Raw genomic sequence first — 16,168 nt, 5'->3', positions numbered from 1 at the left:
AATTGCAATTGGTCTCAAATCTAAAGTATCATGAATTTGATTTCTTTGTCAGAAGTGTCTCCTCTGGACATGTTTCTGTTTAACAGAATTTGTCTTATGTCACTTGGGATAACAGCAGTGTCACTTGGGATAACAGCAGTATATCACATGGGATAACAGCAATATGTCACTTGGGATAACATCAGTAGATCACATGGGATAACAGAAATATGTCACTTGGGATAACAGCAGTACATCACATGGGATAACAGCTTTATTGACCAGTTACGTTATGACATTATCAGCATTCAGTATGAGAAGATATTGAATAATTACCTTGATTAAAAATAAATGGGACATGGTTTAAAGTGCAACATAAATAATGGAAGTGGTGACTGTGCCTTTATATTAAACCAGTTTTTTTCTCAATCAATTTACAGGGGATTTGCTAGAGGATACATCAAGGATTTGGAAAAGATCAGACCCAGTGCGATTATAGGTAAGTACAAGATCGGGGGGATTATCTTACCTAAGATCCATCAGGTGAAAAACCAAATTCTAGGTGAATACATTTAGCTACTCTGTCTGCAGAAATGGGATAGATTGTTAATACTGACCACTTGTATATTTATACTCGTTAAAGTGATTTCATGCAAATAGTAATTGCAGTGATGTCAGTTAATAGTTTTATTGAATTACAAAGGAAATTATCATATGGCATATACTTTTTTGCAGACTTAAAATTTGACGCTTTTATTGCAAAACAGATCTTTCTAATTTTGTGTAGTTATATTTGAGTGATTATGAATCTAGACAGGTTAGTACATTTAAGGTGTTTATTTTTTCCTTATTTTAGTTTTGCAATCTCACTCTGAGACATTGAAATATCCTACATTTCTCCACTACTTCAAATTCGTCATATACTCATTGCTTCTTTTTCTCACATTTTTGTTGGTGCATTTTTGGCAACTTTTCAGATATCATTCACTCAGGGGAAAGTCTGTCAGTCAAGAAGGAGGTCAGAATGCCTGTTCAAGGTCAGTAAAATGCATTGCCTTTGAAAAATAATAAATTAAAATTATATCTTCTCATCTCCCTCCCCACTTTCCAGACATACTGGTTTTTGCTACCCGTTTGTCCATTCGTCACATATACCGGGGAAAAAAGATGTCAAAAACTGTTAAGCCAAGCCAGACCAAAATGGATTTTTAGAAATCTTAGACCGATCCTAAGTAGTTTTTGTCAGTGACCTTATTCTCAAGATCACAGGAGGGGCCCTGAGTGGCCGAGTGGTCTAAAGCGCTCTTTGTTACTGATCACTGCCATCTCACCTCTGTCTGCGGCAGTTCGAGTCTAAGATTCAGCCAATGTGGGTATGTGAGAAAGCTTGCCAGTAGCTTCTTATGGGTCAGTGGTTCTTTCCAGGGTTTTCCCTGGTTCTTCCTCCACCATTAATACTGGCTGCCTTGTATAGCCTATCATGTGCTGAAAAATGGCGTCAAACCCCACAACAACAACAACAAGATCACAGGTTGTTATTTTATGTCAAATGAAAGAAATCATGGGGAGTGAAACTGTCATTTTCCTTTAAAGATTTTTGCTCTTTTATTTAAAGCATGTGGTATCATTATAATTATATTCTTTTCTGTCATTGAAAGTCAGATTTTGACCCACATTTAGTACAATAGGAATGGTTTTCACAGTAAGTCAGCATCAAATATTCATAAACCAGTCAGATCTTGACCCACATTTAGTACAATAGGAATGGTTTTCACTGTCAGTCAGCATCAAATATTCATAAACCAGTCAGATCTTGACCCACATTTAGTACAATAGGAATGGTTTTCACAGTCAGTCAGCATCAAATATTCATAAACCAGTCAGATCTTGACCCACATTTAGTACAATAGGAATGGTTTTCACCGTCAGTCAGCATCAAATATTCATAAACCAGTCAGATCTTGACCCACATTTAGTACAATAGGAATGGTTTTCACCATCAGTCAGCATCAAATATTCATAAACCAGTCAGATCTTGACCCACATTTAGTACAATAGGAATGGTTTTCACCGTCAGTCAGCATCAAATATTCATAAACCAGTCAGATCTTGACCCACATTTAGTACAATAGGAATGGTTTTCACCATCAGTCAGCATCAAATATTCATAAACCAGATCTTAGACCTAATAAACAGGCAAAAACATTTTGACTTGTGTTGGCTTTAAACACAAAGATGGTGATATTGATACAACTCATATTTGGTCTTCGCATTGTCTTTGAACACAAGGAAGATGGTGAAATTGATGAAAACATTATTTAGACTTTGCATTGACTTTAAACACAAGGAAGATGGTGAAATAGATGAAAACATTATTTAGACTTTGCATGGACTTTAAACACAAGGAAGATGGTGAAATTGATAAAACCATTATTTAGACTTTGCATTGGTTTTAAATGCGAGGAAGATGGTGAAATTGATAAAACCATTATTTAGACTTTGCATTGGTTTTAAATGTGAGGAAGATGATGAAATTAATAAAACCATTATTTTGAACTTTGCATTGGTTTTAAATGCAAGGAAGATGGTTAAATTGATAAAACCATTATTTAGACTTTGCATTGGTTTTAAATGCGAGGAAGATGGTGAAATTAATTAAACCATTATTTTCACTTCATGTTGGCTTTAAACACAAGGAAGATCATGAAATTGATAAATCATTTGCAGTGTGCTGTAGATGCATTAATAACATGAGATATTCTGGAGGAACTCTAAATCTCACCATGCCCATATGTCAACATTATCCATCAGTGAATGTTGGTCATTACTTATCATTTATTTGCAAACTCTCATCTCTTACTTGGCCTTAAACATCATCCTTCTGATACTGTTCCTTCAATAAGAAGAAACACATCTGATAGAACATGCTATTTTTGGACTGAGAGTTGGCATCAGGTGTGTTTCCAGTATGTTCAGCTTGGTAGCAATATGTATCAATGCAAGATAGTCATTTTTGTTACATATACATTAAATCTTACAATACATACTGTAAGATAGTCATTTTTGTTAGATATACATTGAATCTTACATGCTTAATCTGGAATTCAGGACAGATGTTCTGTCTGTATTTCTGTATCATACACCCAGATTAGGTGTACAAGTATTTATTGGACTACATTAAAAACATAATGCATGCACTATGGTATCATTTTATCGAGATCTCATATGAATATTCCATTGGAAGTCCAAATGCCATTCTAATCAGCCTTGGACTTCAATTTTTCTTTTAACATGCATATAATTTTGAGGCAAATGTAAACTGTTACTTAAAACAAGGACAACAAAACATGCATATACTTCCATATAATTTGACTCCAACTGCAAACAACATAGACTCTGATATGCTGTTACAAAATGCACAAGATCATGGATTATGTTTTTTCTACTGATTATTCTGTTATGGCCACTATGGAAACCATTTTGAAAATCTTGTTATCCATCTCCTCCTTAATAATATTTTTTTGATGTATAAAGTTCAGAGTTATGGCCTCTGATTTCCTATCCTCATGAACTTGATTTCTGCAGCATTACTTTTCCAAGACTTGTATTCCAGCCAGAGTTGGCATGCAGCATTATACTAATGCTATTTTGAAGGAGCTGAATTTCTAGCATTCCACATGATCATTTAGAGATATAGGCCCTGAATGCCCGTTTTCCCTGACATTTGTTTGTCAAGCAAATTGTAGTTAGCAGGTCCCACTGCAATTCACTCATCACTCTGATAACTTTATTTTGCTTCATCTTTTTCTCCCAGCCTTTTTCACCACAAAACTTTGCTCCTTTAACAAAAAAAAGTAGGATGGACATTAAAAAAATGTGCTAGTTTCCTTTTCATGTTGAAAAAAGAACTTGATTGTTACAGGTGTCTGTGTAAGATGTGGTTACATATCCAGTAACACAGTGTGCAAGGCTTGTGTAATGCTGGAGGGGCTCAACAAAGGACTTCCAAGGTATTCACTTCATAATGTGTACATTTATGAACAAATGTCATTGATGATTCACTAGTTATATTATTTTATTCTTTGCATTTGTACATTACAGTTTTATGTAGTGATTGTCATGTCTAATTTAGCTCTGATAATTCATTTTCATTCTCATGGTTAAAATCTTATCTACTTGGCCATTTGCTTTGTGAAAAATAAAACTGCACAGAAAAATCTAATGAGTTGACTAGTCCAGTGAAAGAAAGAATTATTGACAAATTTCTAATGGGTAAAAAATAAGTAGAGATAAAGGAAGTATATAAAAAGTCACATTTTCATAGGTAATAAAATGTATGGGTATATGTGATGACTTCATATGTATTTCATTCAACTAGACATACAGCCTAGTGTGCTTATAGTTTGGTCATGTGACTTTTCTTGTGCTTGTTACCAATCTGGAGGCCACATTTTTGATCCAGTTTTGAAAAAACATGAGATAGGCTAATGTATGAATTTCAGATATTCACAAGCAATGATGTGAACAATTAATAACTAGCAAATTTGTGCACGAGTACAATCCATTTCTCTTAACATAAGGGCTGCAAAATTGTTTGTCACAAGGTAATAGGTTGATATAATATCCATAGATATTATTGTCCATCTTGTACATAATCTCAAATTCTTTTGATTCCTAAGAGAATGGCAGCAAGTACTCTTTGCCATACACATGCCACTTTTTAGAATTCTTAAACACTGCTCTCTGTAACAAAGAGAATTATTGTGTATTTTGTATTATATAGCAGATACTGCATCTTTGAGAAGCCATTCATTAACATTCAGTTACTGAAAACACTAATCATAGTGTAGTCTGCTGAGCTGATTGGTTGTCATGCCAAGGAAATCAGAGCCAAGTTGCTTTCCAATGAACACTTCAGGGTACAGTGTACCAAAGACCTGAAGCGTGATGATGTCCAAATAGTCTTTAGATGAACCACAAAATTATAATCCAAGATATCCTTGTTTTGATTTGCTATTATTCCAAGTTAATGTCTCTGTCCAAGAATATTATTGAGCACTTTGTAATTCCATAGAATAATAATTTGAATAAATAATTCCATCCCAAATCAGATACTGAACACAACAATACAAATGATTTGGTGTGAAGATCTTGCAGCAGGAATGTGTAATTTTATAGATAGACAGTATTATAAAGCCCTCTACCTGACCTAAGTCACAATAAACATTTTCTGGAAATACTATAACTTCATGGAATTTTCCATTCTAGAACATTCTGGGTTCTCAACAAGATAAAATCTGTTATCAAAACTACAATACAGATGTGGTACATAAGGTAGGCTTGGTATTTTTATGGGGGGATTCAAATAACCATGACCCAGACCCTAATAAATATGTTTACTGATATTGATAATAATCCTAATATTAGACCCACATTCCAATAAAAATATTAGCTATTTGTTATTTGTTTATCAGAATAAAAATTGGAACACAGTGAACTTGATTTTGTGCAAGGTCAAGTACAAAATACAGTACTATTAAATATACATAACATTAATAAAAAATAGTTTTCATCCTCCTATAGCTCCTTTTTGTAATGTCCTTATTAGCAGGAAGTTAAATAGGTAACTTTTCTGGTAACAGCAGTATCTGAGTCATCAGCAATTTTTTCTTAAGATTTTGGGTACAGTTTTTCATTTGCATGTATTTTCTAAATCACTTCTAGTTTCCCATCATATTTGATATAAATTATGCAGCTTAGATAATTCATTCTACAACACGCTTACTCCTCCCCGTTTCGTGGAGATCAAGGTCACAGGTACAGAAAATCTGAAATAGATTTTGGTTAAATTTGTTTATATTTCCTAAACTCATTGCTAAATTCTCATCATGCATGGCATGAATCTTTATGAAGTTAAGAATTTATTTCATGACACACTAGCTCACTTGGATTCACTCGTACAAAATTTGCATTAGGGTGTGGTTAAAAAGTTTTTTATCTGCTTGTATTTTCTAGACCCCTGGATGAATTATACTTTAGTTAAATTATTATGAAGCTAAGACACTTCATTCATCCATATGCTTGCTCATCCAAGTAATCTTCTGGAGATTAAAAATCAGTGATTGAAAATTTGTTTAAAATTTTGGTTCAGGTATTTTCATGTGTTTATTTTGCTCTAATCTCCCTGTGTGAATTTTTTCACACATCATTATGAAGCTAAGACAAATCATTCTGTAACATACTTACTCAACCATTTGATCTTGGGGGTCAAATTGTACAGCAATCTTTTGATCATGTGATGAACATTCAGGTCTTTACCTTGTTTACTGCTCTGGTTAGTATCATCAAACTGATGCATGTAATTACCTAGGACTTTTGATGCATGTAATTACTTGGGACTTTTGATGTATGTAATTACCTAGGACTTTTGATGCATGTAATTACCTAGGACTGTTGATGCATGTAATACCTAAGACTTTTGATGCATGTAATTACCTAGGACTTTTGATGCGTGTAATTACTTGGGACTCTTGATGTATGTAATTACCTAGGGCTTTTGATGCATGTAATTACCTAGGGCTGTTGATGCATGTCATTACCTAGGACTTTTGATGCATGTAATTGCCTAAGACTCTTGATGCATGTAATTACTTAGGACTCTTGATGCATGTAATTACTTAGGACTCTTGATACATGTAATTACCTAGGACTCTTTTATTTGCAGACTTGGAATTGGAAAGACTCACAAGGAGCGCCTCAAGGTAAGACCGTAGAGTTGTAATATTTGTTTAATATTGGATATATTTTTATTAACCCCTCCACCCAGTATGTAATACAGATGGATATTGCTAGGTCATTTTATATAACCATACATTTCCTGGCTATAACTTCCAGTTCATTAAAGGCATTTCAACGACATTTGGCCAGCAGCTTCATGTTAATGAGACCTTGACTGGGTTTGATTTAAAGAGTTCCATACCATTGAGAGGACTTCTGGCTGCCAGAGTGCCATGGTCCCTTCATCCTGAATTCTATTTATACAGCATAACTTGATCAAGGATCTCATTTAAACAGAGCATGCACCTTTATATTAGATCTTTTTTTTTTCTGTCTTGACAGAAGAGGGAGATTGATCGATAGAATCATTTGGGAGAGTTATAGCACTTGATTACTAGTGCAACTTAGCTTTGATTTGTGCAGCACAAATTTATGGAATGAAGGATTATTGAATTTCAACCAGATTTCATGTTCAGTCCCAGCTTTCTACATTTTATTTTAGAGATACGGTCCCAGATTTTCCATTCGCATAGTTATTTGTAAAATAAGGGTTGGCAGAGGATTCTTGGATTTCGACCAAGTTTGATGTGCATCTCAATAATTTGTATGTACCTGTGAGCTCTCACTCCTCTCGCAAAGAAATAAGTACTCTTGTTGTCGATTGTGGGATTTATGACAGTTGGTATGAGATACAATAAAAAAAAACTCAAACAATACAAAACACATACTTAGAATACAAGACGAACATAATACATAATATAACAAATACAGTACACATTATATAACCCACCCACCGGCATTTATAATTTTATCACAAAAATAAAAACAATCCCTTACCAGACTCGAAGAGTATTACTTTTCCCGAAATATATTAACGTATTCAATCCCTTTGTCTTTCACTTGCGTGAAAGACAAATCTCCGCACTGCTCGAGGTGTTGCATGACTCTCTCTCTCTCTCTAGCCTCAAGTAGTAATTCCCTAGCCTTTTATTAGTATTGCGGAGAAGTGGTTGTTATACACGTGATGCACGAGAATCATGCACCATGATCGCTCGCTCACTCGTTAGCTCACTCACAACAACCACACACATTAGCACACGACACAAGTCCCAGGTCACATACTCCCTCCCTACAGGTAAATGTCTCCCGACATTTAGCAAGAGTGTGCTTTAAAAAAATACAATAACTACAACTACCATTCTGAACCATCCTTCAAGTTTGGAAAGAGTAAAAAAACCTATCATACATACGAAATGATTAAAAATATGGAGCTTTAATTAATAATTTAAAATTATAATTGAATCGTCGTCGTCAAATGCCTTGTGGTATTTAATTTACACGAAGGGGACTCTACTGTGTTGTTTCAGCTATCCACTGCTACAAGCAGGCCTGAAATCTATAGATCTCAGTAATTCACACGTAGTAAACCGTTTGCGAACACACCCACTGGCCTAGCCAGTCAGGTGGTTTTTGGTCTCTGGTTGAACGCCTCAGTGGTTGCTGCCCCAAGTCGTCCGGTTGTGACCCCTGTGGTGCCGGTGGGCTTAGGATCAACCTCACAGACTGGCAGTCTGGGTCTCCCTCTAATCTAGTCGGGCTTTGAACTGACCTTTCGGCAGATGTCTCTGGGGAACTGAACCGAGTACTCTCGGGTGAGACGTGAGAGGGAGTAGAAAAATGACTCGTGGGTTCACCTAAACTGCTGCCATATTGCCTAGAACTACTTGTTTGAAAGTTTACGCTTTCAAGAGGCATGCTAATATGGGGATCAATAATAGAGTGAGATCTATCATCAGAGGCAGTTCGTATAGGGTGTTCACGAAATTGAACATTATCTCTTCTGGCCCATCCGGATCGTCTTTGTGGTATAACATACCGGTTGGAGTCCAAGTCAGAACTCGAAGATTCAGAGCTCAACTCCAAAAGTGTAGCCTTTGGTACACCCGGTTTCTTCTGAACCTGTTTCATGGGGACTGGATCACAAGGAAGGTAGTCAAATGGCAAAAGCATATTACGATGCAATGTGCACGTTAATTCCGAACCCTCGACCTTCTTTACCTTGTACACAGGTATATCTAAATTGGAGATTGATATCACCTGATATACATCCTTGGACCACTTGTCGGCTAATTTCTGTTTCCCTTTCAGTCCAACATTGCGCACTTAAGACTCGGTCCCCTACTTCAAGTTTGGACTCGTGGACCCTTTTGTCGTACTGGGCCTTGTTCTTAGCATGGCTCTTGCTAGACTCCCTCCCCGCGGCCGTGTAAGCAAATTGGAGGTGGTCTTTCAGTTTTTCCACATACGCATGAGGCTCTTCAGCAGCCTCGCCACTATCTGGTGTAGTGCCCAGATAGGCGTCAACAGAAATCCTGGGGTGCCACCCAAACATAAGAAAATGGGGCGAGAATCCGGTGGAGTCATTTTTAGTAGCATTATATGCATGGACAATTGGAGCAATGTAAGATTTCCAATCTTGTTTTTGGTCTTCCTCCAATGACCCTAGCATTTTTAAGAGTGTACCATTGAAACGTTCGCAAGCACCATTCCCCTGTGGGTGGAACAGGGAGGAGCAAGACTTCTATATGTTCGCTAATTTGCATAACTCCTTTAAAACTCCACCCTCGAAATTACGTCCCTGATCGCTGTGTAGCCTTTCCGGAAAACTATAATATCGAAAGAAGTGTTCATAAAGAGCTTTAGCGGTAGTCTGAGCCGTCTGATTGTGGCAAGGAACGGCCTGAGCATACCTGGTGAAATGATCAGTTATCACCAGGATGTTCTCAAACCCTCCCTTAGATCGCTCAAGAGACAAAAAGTCTATGCAGACAAGTTCCATTGGGCGGGTGGTGTGAATTGGGGTTAATTTTGCCATTGCCTTAACCGGGGTCTTTCTGCGTATGCACCGTTCGCAAGACACCACCTTGTGATTCACGTCCTTCTCCAGACCCAGCCAATAAAACCTTTGCCTAGCTAACCAGAGTGTCTTCTCTCTGCCTTGATGGCCCATATCGTTGTGGATACCTTTCAAGGCAAGGCTCCAGTATGACTCTGGGATCACAAGCTGTTTGATTGATTGACCATCAAGAGAAGTGGTTCTGTATAGAACGCCGTTTTCAACCACAAGGCGGTCCCATTCACGGAGAAATTTCTGCACCGACGAATTTTCTCTCCGGAGATCCCCCTCCCTGGGCCGAAAACCTTTACTCTTGAGGTCAATAATTCTCACTAGAGTTTTATCAGTCAACTGTTCCCTGTCCCACCTTATGTTATTATACTGTTTAGACGCAAACACCTCATCGGCCGACCGAGTGCTGGATCATCCGAAATACTCCCAATCAAGAGTGCAGAAACAGTGGCTGAATGGCAAATGGCTTCCACCACGTCTGGGAACATTTGTGGTAAACGCGAGAGACCGTCGGCATCAGCGTTGTTTTTGCCAGCTCTATACCTGATGGAAAAATTGTAATTTGCCAGAGCCGCAACCCATCTATGCCCTGTAGCATCCATTTTTGCCGTCGAAAGGACGTATGTTAATGGGTTGCTGTCCGTGATCACCTCGAAGGAAGAACCTAAGAGATAGTCGTGGAATTTATCTGTCACGGCCCATTTCAGCGCCAAAAATTCGAGCTTGTGAGCTGGATAGTGTCGTTCACTAGGTCTCAACCCCCGACTGGCATATGCAATTACTCTTTTCACCCCATCTTGCTCTTGATATAGGACTGCGCCTAAACCAGAGCCGCTAGCATCCGTATGCACTATGAATGGTTTAGCATAGTCGGCAAATGCTAAGATGGGGGTAGAAGTCAACTTATCTATAAGATTTAAAAAAGCGGTTTCTTGAGTATTGCCCCAAGTCCAAGGAGCTGCTTGTTTGTTTTTGGACTTATTCTTTCGAGACGCCTTGGTCATGCCATGGTCCTCTAAAAGAGCGTTTAATGGTTGTGCTATTTGCGAGAATCTCTCGACAAAGCGGCGATAGTATCCTGCGAACCCTAAAAACTTATGTAGCTCCTTAATGTTTTTAGGTTTTGGTCAATTTCTAATCGCAGAGGTCTTTTCCGGGTCGGTCTTGATACCCTCCTCCGATGTAACATGGCCCAGATAAACGACTTAGGACATGAACAACTCGCACTTAGAAGGTTTCAGCTTAAGACCATGCTGATGTAAGCGTACGAACGCAGCTTCTAACCGTTCTATGTGCGCGTCGAACGTTCTGGAGAATATGAGAATGTCATCTATGAAGATGAGGCACTCTTTGAATTGCATTTCTCCCATGAGATGCTGGAAAGTAGCCCCAGCCTTGCATAGACCAAAACTTATTCGGTTCGCCTCGTAAAACCCGAGCGGACCCACCGAGAAGGCTGTATATTGCCTATGTTGTTCTTCTATCTCAACTTGCCAATAACCAGACCTAAGGTCCAGCTTAGAGAAGAACCTGGCCCCTTGTAAGACATCGACTGTCTCGTCAAGCCGTGGAAGCATATAAGCATCCTTCCGGGTCTTTGCATTGAGGGACCTGTAGTCTATACAGAAACGTAAGCTGTTATTGCGTTTCCGGACTAACACAACATTCGAGGATTAGGGACTGTCAGATTCCCTAATTGCGCCAGAATCTAACATTTCCCTAATGTGCTGACGCACCTTCTCATACATCCCTGGCGGTATCCTCCTGTATGGCTGTTTGAATGGTTTATCGTCATCAAGCACAATCTTATGCTTGACTAAATCAGTTTTTCCCATATCTGCGGGGCCCTTTGAAAATATGGAATCCCACCTGCCCAATACTTGCCTAAGTCATAAGGCAGAACATATAGTTTTATCTGTCCATCCATCCGTCCAATAGTATTTTCATTTCTGCAAAATAACTGGACTTCACCATCTCCAGTTACCATACTTTTTGGATGCTTTGCACTTGTGGTAAAAAAAGAACCTTATTGATTTTGGGGTTTGAAATCAAGGTCATTGTAACCAAAAGTAGAAAAAGGGTTACCTTACAACAACATTAGTTCTACATCACATTCCCTTATGTTACTGTTATCTTTTTTTATTATATACATTTTACAGCATTTTAAAATCCTACATTCCATATTGTACTTATAGTGATTCAGAATGATTTATACATACAACCATACATACATCAAACTTTGTGGAAGGCTTACATTTAGAATAAGGAAGAAACCTATGGATTTTTGGATCAAAAGTCAAACTAACTGTAACTGGAATATCAAATTTTGACGAGCAGTTTTTGAGGACATGTAATTTGCATATGATAACATCAGTTCTACATCACAGAACTGGACCAGGCACTGGGGTAAGGATGAAGCCTATGGATTGTTGGGACTATTAAATACTGGACGGGCATATAATGTGTCACTAATTAGTGGAGTGATGGCCTTTCTTATTTCAACTTACTATTGCAATGCAGCAATGTAAGAATTTACTTGATTTCAAGAGAATTTAATGTTAAGTTTTTTCATTCTTGCACAAGTTTGATTGCCAGCATTGTTTATGGAGTTATTATTGTTCAATGCGTTATTTTATTTTTACAAAGATTCTCAGTTTAAGACCCCTACCAAATAAATTATGGTAAGCAGGGCCATTTGTGATGCATAATCACAAATAGCTCCTGCAGTTATTATTACCATTATTTTTATTTTTTTTGCAGATGGTAAAACATCTCAGTGAAAAGGAAGATTCAAGTATAAACTTCAAGTCATGTGTACCTGACCATTTCAGACCTAAATCAAATTCTACCTCTTTTGAAAAGAACCAATTAGATTCATTTTGTGTACAAAATAGCCAATCAGGACAGAGCTGTTGCAGGTCTAATGCAGAAGGATGCTCTTGTCAGAGATCAGCCATTTGTAGTGATGTTACAGCAGGAATACAGTCAAGTGTTGAACAGCAGAAGATAAACTCGTCTGTGATTGACTTTTGATAATTTATCAGCTGTTAGAGTTCTGTAAAAATGTCATACGTGTGTTTGCATGTTTGTATTCAGGTGGTTACCTTTTGCACAGCAAACATAAAGTGAGACACACAGTATTTTCATTTGAATTCGTCTGTCAATGTATCTCTTCTTTGTGCTTAACACTTTCCCTGTTACAGTGTATTTAATTTTTACAAGGTTCAGGGTCCGCATTTTCAGTTTAGCTCATTTGGTCATAAAGCCAAGTCAGCTGGTGGCATGACCCAGCATCCATTGTCTGTCTGTAAACAACACTTGTTACCACTCTGTACTCCGTATTACTCATCCGATTTCAGATCAACTCGGAATATGCACTTATATAAGTCTCAGATGAGTTCAGTAATGAGCAAGATTCATGCATTAATAAGATGATGCATCTGATGGGCTGTCATTGTTACTATAATGGAGGCCATATATCTAATACAATTTTGTTAAAGCTTGGAATAGTTCTTATGTTATTAAGATACTGGACAAATATGATAATGAGCTACAAAAACAAGAGGTGATCGTTCATTTGATTGGCTGAAATTGTTACCACTCTTGCAGCCGCAATTTTTGATCCAATTTTGATAATTTCATCTATAGACTTTGTCATAGTGTGATTTGCTGAGCTTCTCAGCACTACAAAGGCTGTATGTTTTTATCTAAGTTTGATAAAACTTGGTAAGTGGGCTTAAAGCATAAAGTTCTTGGACAAATACACTTATGTGCAGAATCCATGCACAGTAATGAGGTGGTTTCGCATCTGATTGGCTGAGGTAATAATAACTTTAGCAACTCTATTTCTAATCATATTATTGAAGTTGTCAAATAGGGTTTTCTCATCAAAATGTACATGTTTTATTACGGGTAATATCTGGGGGGGAAAAAAATGAGGTGATCCTGCTTATCATTGCTTGAGCTTCTTATTTCTGATACAAATTTTAAAGTCAGTAAATAGGCCTTTTATTGTCAAGATGTTGGACAACATTTATTACAAGCAAGACCAAGGCAAATTTATGCCATGCATATTAATGGACAAGTTCTTCTAGAGATTGTAGTTTGGATGGGATGGGATCAATCTCGGTAAATAGGCCTGCATCATCATGATCTTCGTTGAGTAAGATTATGAGTGAAATTTATGCATATTATTGACGCTATGGACATATCTTATAGACAATGGAGTCCGTGTCAAGGATCACTACTTAATATTGTAATTCATGATGTTCATTAGTGGAATAGTTGTTAAATTTAGCTGTGAAATACCAGAATTTAAATGATCACCATTGTACAATAATGTGTTCATTAGCAAACATTCCATGTTGGAATTTCTCTTATAGTATCTTTTGCTACGATTGACTGAGCTGACTTGTTTCATTAGCTCTTTCACATTGAAAATATCAAACAAGTTAAGCTCTGACAGTGACCACATATACTCGAAGCTGATCCTAATTTCTCACTTAAACGCTGGCAATTCAGTGGGAAACATTTTTTAAATGTTTGGCAACCAGCTTTTCTGTTCCCACTGCTTCCCATTGGAATGACTGTGGCTTATGCCTAAACTGCAGTACATAATTTCATGGCACCTATCTTATTTTCTTCTTTAAACAGAAAAGATAAGATCTGCTGTGTAAGGATGAAAAAAAGTGTGAAAAGCTCATGCTTTTCAGACCTCCTTCTAAATGACTAATTTCTCAGGCGTTTTTCTATCTAATCCCACATAACTGTTTCAGTTTTTATACAAATATACATATTGAAATGTTGCATAAAAGAAAAGCTGATTATTACGATTGGATCCCTCCAAATTAAAGGTTGACTGAGCCTTGGGGATGCATTTGCAGACCTCACCACCCTATTTTGGCTTTCCTATTCAGATGCTCAGCAGAGTGTATAGTCTGAACTACAGTATATAATATTTTTGCACCTTTTTCCTTGGGCATTTTCAAAGAGAATAACTGTTAATAAACCACAAGATTTTACAGTATGAATGACACAAACATAAATGAGCTATATCTATGAATAGCTTCATGTCGGTGGGAACAAACTGGTAATCGCCCTATGCCGGTTTTTCTGCTGTCATACCTTTTCCAATGATTGAGTAAAGGACGTGAAATAAAATACATAATTTCTTGACAGCTAGGTGCTCTTTCTTCTTTCTTATCAGAATGATGGATAATTCACAGTGAAATGATAATAAAAAGCAACTGTACGAAAACCTTGTTATTACTCAATGATTCATTGCAGACAAAACATTATCTAGTTATGCTGCAGTGATGGAAGAGATATCCAGTTAAGTTTTTAGTATTTCCAAAAGAATATCAACCTTTGCACATCATAAAAACTGATAATGGAAACAGTTTTGGAATGGAATGGTTTGGCAGTTGGACTTTTCTTGCTGCTGTACCTTTACTTTCCATTCACATCATCAATCTGTTTGCTTGATTTCTTGATATCTGTCGGTCATCTCAGATGCACTCCTATCTAGTCTCACTTTATCGTCTTACTTTTTTTGTACCCCAAAATTCAAACACTGCATATAAGAATAGATGATATAGAGAAAATGTATGTGCAGGAGTGTGCATGAAAAACCTAATCTTATTAGACCTCTCAAAAATGTTATAATTGAATCTGGAAAAAAACTTCTCTGGTGCTATTGTTTTAAACTACTCAATTTCTTGTTTACATAAATGCAAAATTTACGAATAAAACAATCAAAAAACTTCATAGTGGAATAGTTCAAAAGTTTGGCTCGGGACTGTAACTTCTTGACATTTAGATACTTTTCTTGCTTTGAACCTTAAACACTGTATCAACCTTGGAATAAGTTTCATTTGGATTGGAGAATGATGATGAACATCAAAATATACGATTTATGTAGCCTTTTCTGTTCATTTATCATCTAGCTAGTTCATGTTCTTTTACACTTTCATAGTGTATACAGCAAACATCAGAAAAGATGATATTTGAGAGAGTGACGATGATAAAAAGATTATCATACTGAAATAGAAAGCCTAATTCTGGATTGTAATGTTTCAGCTAAACTTGCCATACATTATTTTGTTCACAAAAATTAAAACCTTGAAAATAAAGAAAACTAATAATGAAATTTTCCTGAATTGAAATGTTTAGCCATCCATGATTCTACTATGCTAGGTTTTCTTCTAAATCATCCTGAACCTACCTTGTGTTATTTCTCTGACCCTTCATATTGTTTAATCAGAAAAGTTTTATTAAAAGGGTTGAAGGATAATGACATTATTAAAGAAAAGCTTATTCACATCTCTATAACCGAAACCTCATGATAATATCTTCAGTTTGATCAAATCCACTTTTTCTTTCTTTTCTTACACAAATTCCAACTTCCGTGTTAGAAATCTAAGAAGAATTGAGGTTATTCATCCAGAAAATAAAAATGTTGCTAAGTGCTGGGTATGAATATGCAATCCAGCAATGTCAGCTTTT

General features: G+C 36.8%; 1 protein-coding gene across 2 annotated transcripts in view; it reads left to right on the top strand.

The window, feature by feature from the left end:
• LOC149779860 (cytoplasmic tRNA 2-thiolation protein 1-like) overlaps window positions 1-12,804 on the top strand; it is a 61,006-nt gene extending 48,202 nt beyond the window's left edge. For both annotated transcript variants that reach the window (XM_089936531.1, XM_089936532.1), the window contains exons 11-15: window positions 420-478; window positions 957-1,016; window positions 3,902-3,989; window positions 6,704-6,740; window positions 12,425-12,804. In XM_089936531.1, coding sequence (XP_089792657.1) covers window positions 420-478; window positions 957-1,016; window positions 3,902-3,989; window positions 6,704-6,740; window positions 12,425-12,697 — 517 coding nt within the window. In that variant the 3' untranslated portion in view covers window positions 12,698-12,804. The remainder of the gene's footprint in view (window positions 1-419; window positions 479-956; window positions 1,017-3,901; window positions 3,990-6,703; window positions 6,741-12,424) is intronic.
• Window positions 12,805-16,168: the final 3,364 nt, after the last annotated feature.

The sequence above is a fragment of the Sinohyriopsis cumingii genome, chromosome 16, assembly GCF_028554795.1.
Source record: "Sinohyriopsis cumingii isolate HCF-2022 chromosome 16, ASM2855479v2, whole genome shotgun sequence".
In the NCBI taxonomy this organism is placed as follows: domain Eukaryota; kingdom Metazoa; phylum Mollusca; class Bivalvia; order Unionida; family Unionidae; genus Sinohyriopsis; species Sinohyriopsis cumingii.
The sequence above is the reverse complement of the archived record's forward strand: the minus strand, read 5'-3'. Positions and strand labels throughout refer to the sequence as shown.